Source organism: Pelophylax lessonae (genome assembly GCF_965119305.1).
Source record: "Pelophylax lessonae genome assembly, chromosome: 1".
In the NCBI taxonomy this organism is placed as follows: Eukaryota; Metazoa; Chordata; class Amphibia; order Anura; family Ranidae; genus Pelophylax; species Pelophylax lessonae.
In genome coordinates, this window is record NC_138768.1 from 359314736 (window position 1) to 359327396 (window position 12661).

Consider the following 12661-nt stretch of genomic DNA (forward strand, 5'->3'; position numbering starts at 1 on the left):
GGCAAACCTCAATCCTTCAGCACCTTGCTTTTAACAGCCAGGCCTCCTGACTAGGCAGAAAAAAAAACTGAAGGCCTATAGCAGAGAGGGGGGATGTATACCACCTAGGACTGCCCATAGGCGTAGCCAAGTTTTTTTTATCTGCCTAATGTCCTACTCCTGTAGAGGAGATATAACCCTATAGTTCTGAATAATGGATAGCTGTGTCCGTCAATGAACGAAAGAGAAACAAACATTTTTACTGATGCCCTATAACTGTGTCCTCTTCCGTATGAATCTTTAAAACACATGTCAAATAGTCTTCTTACTTCAAAAAGACTTGTATTATTTGATGTACCAAATGTGCCTTATACAGTTCTCTCTTGACGGGTTTACCATTCTTTGTAGTATAATAGCATTTATAAATAAAGAATGCAATAAAAAAAAGGGCCATAACAAAAAGCACTAGACTGACTAACTTTCATATTAAACCAAAGCCAAGTTTAAAAGAAAAAAAAAAAGTTACCAATCAGGTCATGAAAATAAAATACTCACTTTCTAGTCCTTCATTTCCACATGATGAATATGGCAACGACACGCTCTCCAAAGATTTTGTGGCAACCAAACCCTATAGCAAGAAAAAATACATTTCCTATCATTACCCTGTAAAATTCATGTAAACAGCAAAAGCAGGCTTATTAACACATGTTTTGGTATATAAAAAAAAAAAAAAAAAAAAAAAAGTAGCTTTTATCCATTAAAGACTTCCTGGAACCCCATTCAGTCTGAATCCTAAACCAACTGAAAGCCACAAAAAAAGAAGAAGTGAAAAGGTCCACATGAGGATCCACAGTATTGACTCTGCAATCACCACCTCCCTTAGTCTAATGGCACTTTTCCACTGCAAGTACCGGCTCGGCTCTACTCGGCCCTGCTTGGCCCGGTTTGCTTTTCCACTGCTGGTACCGCATGGTACGGTGTTGGAACGGTTCGGTACGGTACGGTATGGTTTGCTTTTCCACTAAAGTAGTACTAAAGTTAAGTGGGTGGGATAACAAAGGGGTGGGTGGGATTCTCTGACCAATCAGTGGCTAGTAGTGACTGCATGCAAAGGATTGTGGGATATGGTACCGGGTATGGTACCTGTTGGAACCACAATCGAGGTGGTACTGTTTTTGAGAGCCGTACGGTTCGGTTCCATGCAGTGGAAAAGTGCCGCCGTACCGTACCGAACCGTTCCTACACTATACCATGCGGTACCAGCAGTGGAAAAGCACAAAAGTGAGCCGAACCGTTCGGTTCCATGCAGTGGAAAAGCGCCATAATATAACATGGGACTGATGCAAAGGGGGCTTTATACAATAACCAGCTTTCCTTAAAGGCTAAACTGAAAAAAAGTACAATTAAAATGCCTTTAATTGTTCATGTGATGGTCCAGCCTCTTTTGTGAACAGTAGACATGTCCTTTTAAAATTCAGTAACGCTGCACATATTAGAAGCTTCAATCTGAAAAATATTTCCTGGGGACTCAAAGCACTTTGTCTGCTGTTGGGGCAGATGGTGAGGCAGCGCTATTAGACGCACTCAGTAGAATATCATAATAGGGCCAATATCTAGCAGGAGCCAACTCACCTACCAGCATGTCTTTGAAGTGCAGTAGGAGACCCACTCAAGCACAGGAAAAACATGCAAACTCCATGCAGCTAGTGTCAAGAATAGACCTTGAATGAAGGACCCCAGTGCTTCAAGCCACCAGAAGTGCTGATCACTAAGCCACTGTGCTGCCCCATAGCAACCTGATTGGTTGTGGAGAGCAACTGATCTGCTTTATCTCAAATTTTTAATTCAGGCCCTCTGTTTGCTGTATTTGAATGTGCACTGGTATTCTGTATAATTCTTCTAAACTAGTTGCAGAAGTGGGCACTAGCATTAGCTTAAATAGCCCCGGAAGACAATTTGAAATGTATATTTTACTGAAGGGGAAAATTTTTCAAAAATATTTATCCATATCTTTTTATTGTGGAGAAGGATGTATACACTAGTATTTAAAATACTTGCCTTAGCTAGCATTCGCAAGTCTCTTTCCCTTAATGGCAATCCATGGAGCTCCACCTCTTTCAAAGAGCTTGACACACTCAAACATGCTGCAAGGGCTCGGCATAGCTGGAAAGTCATGTCCTTTGATCGAATAGGTGGAATACGTCTTCGAAAGTGAGTTCCATATTTTTCAGAATCTGACAGTTCAAATCATAAAATATTATACACTTGAAATTAGAAAGTTTGGTGCTGAATAGAAAAAAAAAAAAAAAACATATCATAATTGCAAGCAAGGAAAAACACTTATGATCAATTCCTGTGCAGACACACGAACGCTATAATAAATAACAATTTATTTCAATTTTTTTCTTTAAGCGGAGCTCCACGCAAAAGGGGAAGATTCACTTATCTTGCCTCCTCCCCCCCTGCGGTGCCACATTTGGCACGTTTCGGGAAGTAAGGGGGAGAGGGTACTGGTTTTGACAGGTACACCCTCCTACTTCTGAGTGATCTCGCAAGTTCAGCCCGCCTCCTCCTTTCTCCGCCACTGGGCCATTCACAAAGCGCAGCGCGCTTCGCCCGTGCACAGTAGGGAACGGGCTGTGAAGCTGCAAGGCTTCACTCACAGTTTCCCTTACAAGCAATGGCAGAAGCAGCACCTGACAGCCGATTGAAAAATCATCTGGGGTAAGGATATTGCGGGATTCCTGGACAGGCAAGTGTCCTAATACTAAAAGTCAGCAGCTGCTGACTTTAAATTTTTTCTGAAGGAGCCTGGACCTCCTCTAAGTTCATGGGACCAACAGTGATGAAAGTCTAAATAAATTGTATGCAAGCTAGAGGTCCTTTTTTGCATATTAAAATTTTATTGCCTGTAGACTCCTGCGTGCACTGCAAGCTGGAGTGTGGTTGGCCCTCTCTTGTCACTGAGAGCCACGGGTCTCTAACAATCAGGAACCAGGAGGCCCGATTCCCGATTACTTGGACGCTGTAATACTCTCTGATTGGCTATCACAGTGATCAGCCTGTCTCTGTGTGCGCTTTCCCCTTTGTACACAGATCCACTTGTCAGTTTTTTGGCGGATCTGAACGGACGCCCCATGCATCTCTATGGGGCATGTCTGCTGACATCTGATCCGTCAAATCTGGACGGATGGAAACCCTATTTTCCATCCGTCTAGCGGATCGGATGAGAACAGACAGATGGTCCATTCCCATCCGATTTACCCATAGAAAACAGCGGGACCTGACAGCTGTGTCTCCGCACACAGCACAGAGACACAGCTGCCATTCGCCTGCTCAGCGGGGGGATCAGCGGATTGATCCCCAGCTGAGAAAAACCGCCTGATGGACTCCCTGTGTGAAAGGGGCCTAAAACAAATAAAAGGTGTGTAAAAAATAAATAAATAAAAAAAGAAAGAAAAGAATTGATAGTTTAAGTGCCGGTTCACACTAACGCGGCACGACTTCAGGGGTGACCTGTGAAGTCGCGTGCACCACGACTTTGGCGCGACTTGCAGGGACTTCACATAATTGAAGTCAATGCAAGTCGCTCCGATGTCACCCCCAAGTAGTAAAGGAACTATTTTCTAAGTCGGAACCACTTGAGTCGCTCCTATTAGAACGGTTCCCGTAGCACTGAATGGACTGCGACATGTCAGGCTGACAGGTCGCCTGACAAGTCGCCGTAGTGTGAACCGTGTCTTAGGATTGATCTGGGTCAATGTTGGAGTTAAGGTTAAAGTCAGAGTAAAAGTTGGGTTCAAAAGATCAGGGTCTGTTTATTTTAGGTAGGATTATAAAAAAGCAAAATGCGCACCATTGTTTCTGGGCCCTACTACAGCTACAAGCAACATATAACATACACATATGTGGTATCGCTGCAATCGCCAGTACAAGGAAAATTTATTTTGGGTTGTTCTTTGGGGTTAGGTTTTGGTTATAGCAGGAAATATACAGTTAAATTGATTTTTTTTTTTTTAACATAAGAAAATATTTTTTTTTTTCTTTAATATTTTGGGCCATGTTTTCTTTGATAAAAAAAAAAATAAATACATTTTAGGAGATATTTATTACCACTTCCCACCAAATAAAAGCCCAATTTGTCCAAAAAAAAAAAAAAAAAGGGAGGAAGGTATAATCCTGGATACACAAAGTAGATGTGATGAGATGTACAGTTTTACGAACACATATTAAAGTTGCAAAATTGTGCTCAGGAATTTGTTTTACCCTCTGTCATGAAGGGGTTAAAATCTCTTAAAAGGTTTCCATCCAACATTACATCTATATCCGACTGATTAACCAGTGCTACTAATCTACAAATAATAACATATAATTTATTTTTAACATCCTAAAGAATTAAAAAATATGTAAAAATCATGTCCCCACATGGAAGATTCACCCCCTGTAAGAGGGGTTTTCCCCCTACATTGTGGAGATCTTTTTTGCACTTCCTCCTGTTACGTCTCCAGGACAAGGAGTGAAAGGGAGATCTCCCCAAAAGAGACACAAACAGCATAAAGGACATCTGACAGTGGTCTGAACCATTTCATAATATACATAAAATGTTGCTTTAAATATAAAGTATTTTTTTAAAAAATCATTATATTACTGGACGTAAAATGTGACTTTTTCTCCAACCTGATTCTCCAAGTCCTGGTTGATGGCAGCTTTTTATAGATACGCTTAGCAAGCTTTTATTAATTTTCAAGGTATTCAGAATGGGTGGCCAGTCAGCTAATCGGATCCGATCTGCATTGAAGCTAAGGGCACCTTGTCGTAGATTCGCCTTTACAGCTTGTAAGGGGACAGAATCTTGTAAAACACACATATATTCATAATGGGACTTAAAGTCTATAGCCCCTTGGCGGCGTATCTGAACTGAATCAATCATCTTTTCCTCTACACACTATTCTGTAAATTAAAAAAAAAAAAAAAAAAGGTAGTTATTTCAAACACCAAATCTAGTGGTACTTACAACAGTATTCAACCAAAAAACAAAAATGTCATATATTGCAGCTTACCAATCTTTTTTTCTCTTATTTCATCTGGCCTTGGCTATAAAAATGAAAGCCAAATTCCAGCTAACATTTTCTAAACAGTTACAACTATTTTTTTATAAAGGTTTTACATCAATAAATACAAGCTTACTATTCACACCCCATCAGTGGTAAATGTTTTTCCTCAACCCTCTAACTACCACTTTGACTGGACAGTTTGGTTCATTAACCACTTGCTATCCGCTCACAGTATATTTACTGCGAGTATGTGGCACAAGCAGGAACTGCGAGGTACCCGTACGTCGTGGTGTAGTTTCTGGTTTAGTGTTGTGCATACGCATTCCCCCTGCTGTCCCGGGCTGTGATTGAACACAGCAAGAAGTTGTCAGCAGGTTACAGCCAATTATTATGGCTGTATACCTGCTGATTGACTGTGGCCATTTACAGCATAGAGTTCTGTGTTTACAAACACACAGAGCTCTGTACACTGACAGCAATCTGGCTGTTTTTTTATCCCTGAAATTAATTCAGAGAAAAGAGAGCCAGATCTGTGAATAAAAGCAGCACGATTACACTTGTCAGGCACACAGTTACCCCTTGATTGCCCCCTAGATGTTAAAGTGGAGTTCCACCCTAAAATACAACTTTTCTCCATCTTCTTCCTCTCTGTCACCTGTAAAACAATTGGATAATCAAACATTTTTTTTTTCTTTACTTACTTTGTTTTAGAAGAAAATATACTCACCTTACTTCCTGTTCCTCTCGCTTTGGCCGTGGCCCGCGCCGTCACTTCCTGCTTGCATTCATTCCTGAGAGCTGAGCGTCATCGCTCCCAGGAATCAATGCGCCTGCACCGGCACCGCTTGTCAGTTCCGCTGCAGGCACATCATTCACTGCTAAACAGCTTCTGGGCATGCCCAGAAGCTGTGCAGGAATGACGTGCCGGCACCGGACATGACGAGCGGGGCCGGTGCAGGGCATTCTGGGACGAAGAGGACACAGAAGAGGACGCCGAAGAGGACGCGCTGGCTTCAGCTGCCCACACCTGAGATGGCAGCGCTGGACAAGACATTTTCAAGGTAAGTATTTCTTCTTAAAGGTAAGTGCGACCTGGGACAGTTCAGAGGCTATACATTGTGGAATGCACTAGCCCAGACTGTCCCGGGGGTATTTTTATTAAAAAAAAACTTTCCGAGGGTGGAACTCCGCTTTAACCCCTTCCACTCCAGTGTCATTAATACAGTGTACAGTATTAGCACTGATCACTGTATTAGTGTCATTAGCAACGTCAGTGTCAGTTAGTGTCATTCCCAGTCAGTGTCTGTTAGTGCCAGATTGCCCACCACACTATCACAGTTACATTATAAGTCGCTAATCACTGCCATTATTAGTATAATGTCTGTACGGATCGGTATCTTGATCACATCAGAACTATACTAGTGTTCCCAAAAACACAATTTGACTTTTACCAAAGACATGTAGCAGAATAAATTTTTATGAAGAAATTTTAAATTGGATGTTTTAGAACAGAAAACATTGGAGGGGGGGGGGGTAATCATTTTCAGTCATTTTCATTTTAATAATAAAAAATAAAAAACCCAGTGGTGATCAAAAACCACCAAAAGAAAGGTCTATGTGAGTAAAAATGATATAGATGTTATTTGTGTACAGCGTTGAATGACTGTGCTATTGGCAGTTAAAATATTACAGTGCTAAATAGCAAAAAATGCCTTGATCATGAAGGGGGTAAAAACCTTTCAATGGTCAAGTGGTTAAAGGAAGTAGAAAAATGACAGACATACTGGCTGCATCACCACATAAAAATATAAAAAAGGCTGGAAAAAAAAAAAAAAAAGGATAATGCAGCCAGGAAAATGGAGGGGATCGGTTTCTCTATATGCTGCCCGCTGCCCCTCCTATCCAAGTTACTTGTCACCTACTGCCCCCAGGCCCCCCTATGCTCTGTTGGCATCCCCACTCCCCCTACCCACTGGCAGTTGTGGGGTATGGGTCAGGAGGAATAGCGAGGAAGGGGCCTATAAATATGTAATTTACTGGCCCCTTCCTTGTCTGAATGAATAGAGTCAGTGATTGGTACCGATTACTGATTCTGTCCATTCATAACTGAAGCATAGTAAACTAGTCCAATGATGAGGAAACACCGCGCAAGGTGTGAGTTCTGCAAGTCTAGTGTTGCTTCCACAGCAGAGGCGTCTGCCCGGCTCTCCTGCGAGATCAACAGGGAAAATGGATAAATGGCTGCCCATTCTAGGATGCCAAAATCTTTATTGTAGTCATCAACAAATAAAAGCATATACAGCACAGCGAGCACCAAGAGATAAAAATGTTAACGCATTTCACGCAGATAAGAGTGCGTAATCATGGTGTATGATTAAGTGCTGTTATCTATGTGAAACACGTTAACATTTTTATCTCTTGGTGCTCGCTGTGCTGTATATGCTTTTATTTGTTGATTACTACAATTAAGATTTTGGCATCCTTCTAGAGTGTGCAGCCATTTATCCATTTTCCATGAAGCATCAGTGCCGGTTCACATTTGTGCGGCTTGCGCGATCGCATGTAATTCGGAGCGCACTGTTCCTTCATTATATGCGATCGGAGGTGCAGATGCTAGTTCAGCCATACACTTTGTATGGCTGAATTCGCACTGTATCCGCACCAAACACGCACGAGGCATTTTTTCAGCCGCATCAGAATCGGATCGCACAGTGGTTCACACTTGTGCGATCCGATCCTGTGCGAACTGTCAGATCGCACTGCGATATGCGCTCAAACTGGGGGTGTCGTTAACATTTAATTGACACCCCCTGCGTATCGCATATGGCAGTGTGAACTGCCAGATGTGCGGATGCGATGCGGGATCACGCTGCATATTCGCAGCGTTCCCGCATCGCACAAGTGTGAACCGGCACTTATAAACCGTGTTCAATCATAACTATGTTTACTATGCTTCACTTTGTGAATGAATGGGAAGCTCTGTACAGAACTATTCCTGTCCATTCATTCTGTGCAGCTAAGGCTGCAGAGCAGAGATGGGCTTGGACTTGTTTGGGTTTGCACGTGTCCGATCCCGCTCAAAAGTCGACACTACAGTCCGCTAATCACAGGCAGTAAACCATTTCCTGATCCGCCCGTGCGATTCCCGTGCCTTGCAACTGCATCCCAAGCCCAGCGCATTTTGCCGTCATTGTTGCCCCCACGAATTGCAGTAAAATCGTGCAAACAGAATCGGGGGATGCTGTTCCCCAAAATAAATTTTTACAAAAATTGTACTTTTTGTCATTTTTTTGCCACTTTTTGACATTGCAAGTCACGGGAATCGTACGAGCGTCCCGCAATTTGCAATGATTTGTGATCGCCGGCCGAATCGCGGCGATTCTGCGACTGATCTGGGATGCCAATATATGAACGGAGCCTTAAGGTTCTAGCTACGCCTCTCTCTCGTGCCTAGGGTGGTCAGTTTGAGATAGGAAAAAAGGGGGACTGGCAGGATCACCAGGGATTTCACACAAAGGAAGTAATACAAATAGAACAGGATACATCTAATGCAAGTACACAGTACCAGGAATATGAAGTGTTGGGGTAACAACTACTAGCCACAGAGATTTCATATCTAACAATGCAGATTGCTGGACTGTGAGCCCTAATGCAGGAAAGGATTCTAAATAACAAGGAAGAGCCTTGTATAAAGTGTGAGCTACAGGGCTGTAAGAAGCCTGAGTGTACTTTCTAATAGTAGAGGGGCAGAATGTATTGAGTAGGGGAGCTGTATACTTACAGGTGCCGTATTAATGTAGGACAAAGCTTAGGATACAATGCTGGCTCTGTCACCATCTGCACACATCGGATCCCAGCTCTACAAACTCCTCCCGCTTCCTCCATAGCATTGCGTTCCCTTGGTTTCCAACCGCCTACGGAAGCCCGCCCTGTCCCCGCCTCCCTCTGACCCGTCTTCCCCTTCCTCACGCCGGTGACCCAGGCCTTGCCCCGCCCCGCTTCGGACCACTCCCCCTGGTAGCAGGCCGCCCGCTCATTAGAATAGTGCACAGCTCTTATGGCGGTTACGCGCAGCTCGTTTTGTATCCTGTCAGAAAGAAAAGCAAGCACGGAATCATTCGGAGAACCCTTCCTTCCGAAGTTCACTCTTTTCCTTATCCAATTCGGCTCCACAGCAGTTTTTTTTCTTTGTCGTATATTTGTAAAAATCCAAATTTTTGGCAATGAAATGACATAAACCCCCACCAGAACATTATATTTTTTCTGAAAGCAGAGAACCTGTAGAAAAAAAAGTGATAGTGGCAAATTTTTGTTTCTCCTGATATATATACGCAACAGTTTTTTTAAACGCAAATTTTACTGGAAAAATTTTTTTTTAAAGCAAAACTGCGCCGTATGAGACCCAATTATGGTAAACCACTTAAGCCCCGGAAGATTTTACCCCCTTCCTGACCAGGGCCTATTTTGCGTGACTTTCACGGACAATTGCGCGGTCGTGCGACGCTGTACCTAAACGAATTTGACGTCCTTTTTTTCCCACAAACAGAGCTTTCTTTTGGTGGTATTTGATCACCTGTGCGATTTTCTGATCACGCGCTATAAACAAAAAAAGAGCGTCAATTTTGCAAAAAATAACAATATTTTTCAAATTTTTTTATATGAAATTCCCCAAAAAAATGTAAAAATCAATATTTTTTAACATTTTAGGCCAATTTGTTTTATGCTACATATGTTTGGTAAACAAAAGATCGCAAAAAGCGTATTTTGATTGGTTTGCGCAAAAGTTATTGCGTTTACTAACTAAGGGAAAGATTTTTGTCATTTCTGTTGTTTTTTTTTTTAACGAGTAATGGCGGCAATCTGCGATTTTTTTGCGGGACTGCGACATTGCGGCGGACAGATCGGACCCTTGACTGACATTTTTGACACTTTTGGGGTTACCAGTGACATTACTACAGTAATCAGTGCTATAAATATGCACTGTAAGGCTCCATGTACACGGGACGCTGGAAATGGCCGTTTAGGAGCAGTTGGGCGTTTTTTTCAGAAGCCCCTGAACCCATCTACATTTTATCTTATCTGTCCATGTACACCAGGTCGTTTACAGTCATTTGCAGGCAGTTGCGTTCAGGGACTGTTTTTAGAACGCAATTATTTGCGTTCGAACGTGTGTTTCCCGGCGTTTCAAACGCACAAACGCGTCTGAACGCGATGACCCGCGTTTAGCGTTCGCGTTTTTCCATTTTAAAGGGGAATAATTTTTTTGACCTCTAGGAACGCTTCTAAACGCAAACGCCCGCAAACGCCCGCTAAACGCGGGTACAAACGCGACCGAACGGACGTTTCAAACGTCCTAAAAATTCCAGCATTCAAAGGGACTTTTAATAACGTCCCGTGTACATGGAGCCTTACTGTAAAAATGACACTGGCAGTGAAGGAGTTAACTTTATTGGAGAGGGAGGGGTTAAGTGTGTCCCTAGGGGCGTGTTTCTAACTGTGATTGGCTGTGGCTACATGTGTAAGAACAGAGATCCACAGTCCTACATAGTAGAACCGTGTGATCTCCATTCTTACACAGGGAAGAATGACAGGCGGCTTGTTTACATAAGCCGCCTGCCTTTCTTCCGGTGTAACACACGCGCGGGGGGGGTCCGGCGGCGCGCGCTTGCTCCCTAGAGCCTCACGTCGCTTTGCCTGTGAGGGGCTGACCGCCGCAGTAAATAGTCGTGCGGCGGTCGGCAAGCGGTTAACCACTTAAGCCCCGGAAGATTTTACCCCCATTCCGACCAGGGGGTATTTTGCGATTCGGCACTGCGTGAATTTAACGCACAATTGCGCGGTCGTGCGACGCTGTACCTAAACGAATTTGACGTCCTTTTTTTCCCACAAACAGAGCTTTCTTTTGGTGGTATTTGATCACCTGTGCGATTTTTTGATCACGCGCTATAAACAAAAAAAGAGCGTCAATTTTGCAAAAATAGCAATATTTTTCACATTTTTTTATATGAAATTCCCCCAAAAAAAAATGTAAAAATCAAAATTTTTAAAAATTTTCGGCCAATTTATTTTATGCTACCTATGTTTGGTAAAAAAAATCGCAAAAAGCGTATTTTGATTGGTTTGCGCAAAAGTTATCGCGTTTACTAACAAAGGGAAAGATTTTTGTCATTTTTGTTGTTTTTTTTTTTAACGCGTAATGGCGGCGATCTGCGATTTTTTTTGCGGTACTGCGACATTGCGGCGGACAGATCGGACCCTTGACTGACATTTTTGACACTTTTGGGGTTACCAGTGACATTTCTACAGTAATCAGTGCTATATATATGCACTGTTACTGTAAAAATACACTGGTAGTGAAGGGGTTAACTTTATTTGGAAGGGAGGGGCTGTGTGTGTCCCTAGGGGCGTGGTTTCTACTGTGATTGGCTGTGGCTCTAGCTGTAAAGACACTGATCAACGGATCTACATACCAGATCCGTTTTATCAGTGTCTTTGCAGCGAAGAGAATGACAGGCAGTTTGTTTACACAAGCTGCCTGACATTCTCCCTCTCCCCCGCCGATCGCCGAGTGACCGGCGGACATCGGGTCCGCTGGTCACACGCGCGGGGGGGTCCGTGACCACGCGGGAGCGGGAGCGCGCCCCGGGGGGCGCGCGCTCGCTCCCTAGACCCTCACAAGCAAGCAACGTAGCCCTACGTTAGTTTGCCTGTGAGGGGCTGACCGCCGACGTAGATAGTCGTGCGGCGGTCGGCAAGTGGTTAAGGACCGAGCCCATTTCGGACACTTGTTGTTTACAAGTTAAAATCTGTATTTTTTGCTAGAAAATTACTTAGAACCCCCAAACATTTTATATATATATTTTTTTTTAGCAAATACTCTGGAGAATAAAATGGGGGTCCTTGCAATATTTTCTGTCACACAGTATTTGCGCAGCGGTCTTTCAAATGCCATTTTTTTGGAAAAAATACATTTCACTGCATCTAAAAAAAACTAAACAGTAAAATTAGCCCATTTTTTTGTATATTGTGAAAGATGATGTCACGCCAAGTAAATAGATACCCAACATGTTACGATTTAAAATTGCACACACCCGCGGAATGGCGACAAACTACGGTCAATAAAAATCTCCATAACTGATGCTTTAAAAAATGTAATGGTTACCAGTTTAGAGTTTCCATTTAGCTCTTTTTTTTTAATTAAAAAAATCTGGCGATCGCGGCGATACCCCACATGTGTGCTTTGACCAGCAATATCATTTGTGGGCGCAACTTCCGTATACGTTTTCTTTCGTGCGTGAGCTCACAGCAACGGGGGCGCTTAAAAATTTTTTTCCTATTTATTTTATTTATTTGTTTAATTTTAGCACAGGTTTTTTTTTTTTAAAAATCTGATCCCTTTTATTGCTGTCACAAGCAATGTAAACATCCCTTGTGACAGTACTAGGCAGTGACAGGTACTCTTTATGGAGGGATCGGGGGTCTAAAAGACCCCAAACCCCTCCACTGCACTTCAATGAATTCAAAATGCCAAAATCTGCATTTTTGTATACTGTCACTTTTCAAATTCAGCGCCTTTAGCCGCCGAGTAGCCTGGACGTGACGTCATGGATGCCGCCTCCAGGTTACAT

At 42.9% G+C, this 12661-nt stretch overlaps 1 protein-coding gene across 1 annotated transcript in view; it reads right to left on the bottom strand.

The window, feature by feature from the left end:
• Positions 1–4935, bottom strand: part of LOC309545676 (uncharacterized protein) — a 155620-nt gene extending 150685 nt beyond the window's left edge. The window contains exons 1-3 of the mRNA XM_082244953.1: positions 4657–4935; positions 2038–2213; positions 535–607 (exon numbers count right to left, since the gene is read on the bottom strand). Of these exons, the coding sequence (XP_082101079.1) occupies positions 535–607; positions 2038–2213; positions 4657–4909 (502 nt within the window). The 5' untranslated portion in view covers positions 4910–4935. The remainder of the gene's footprint in view (positions 1–534; positions 608–2037; positions 2214–4656) is intronic.
• Positions 4936–12661: the final 7726 nt, after the last annotated feature.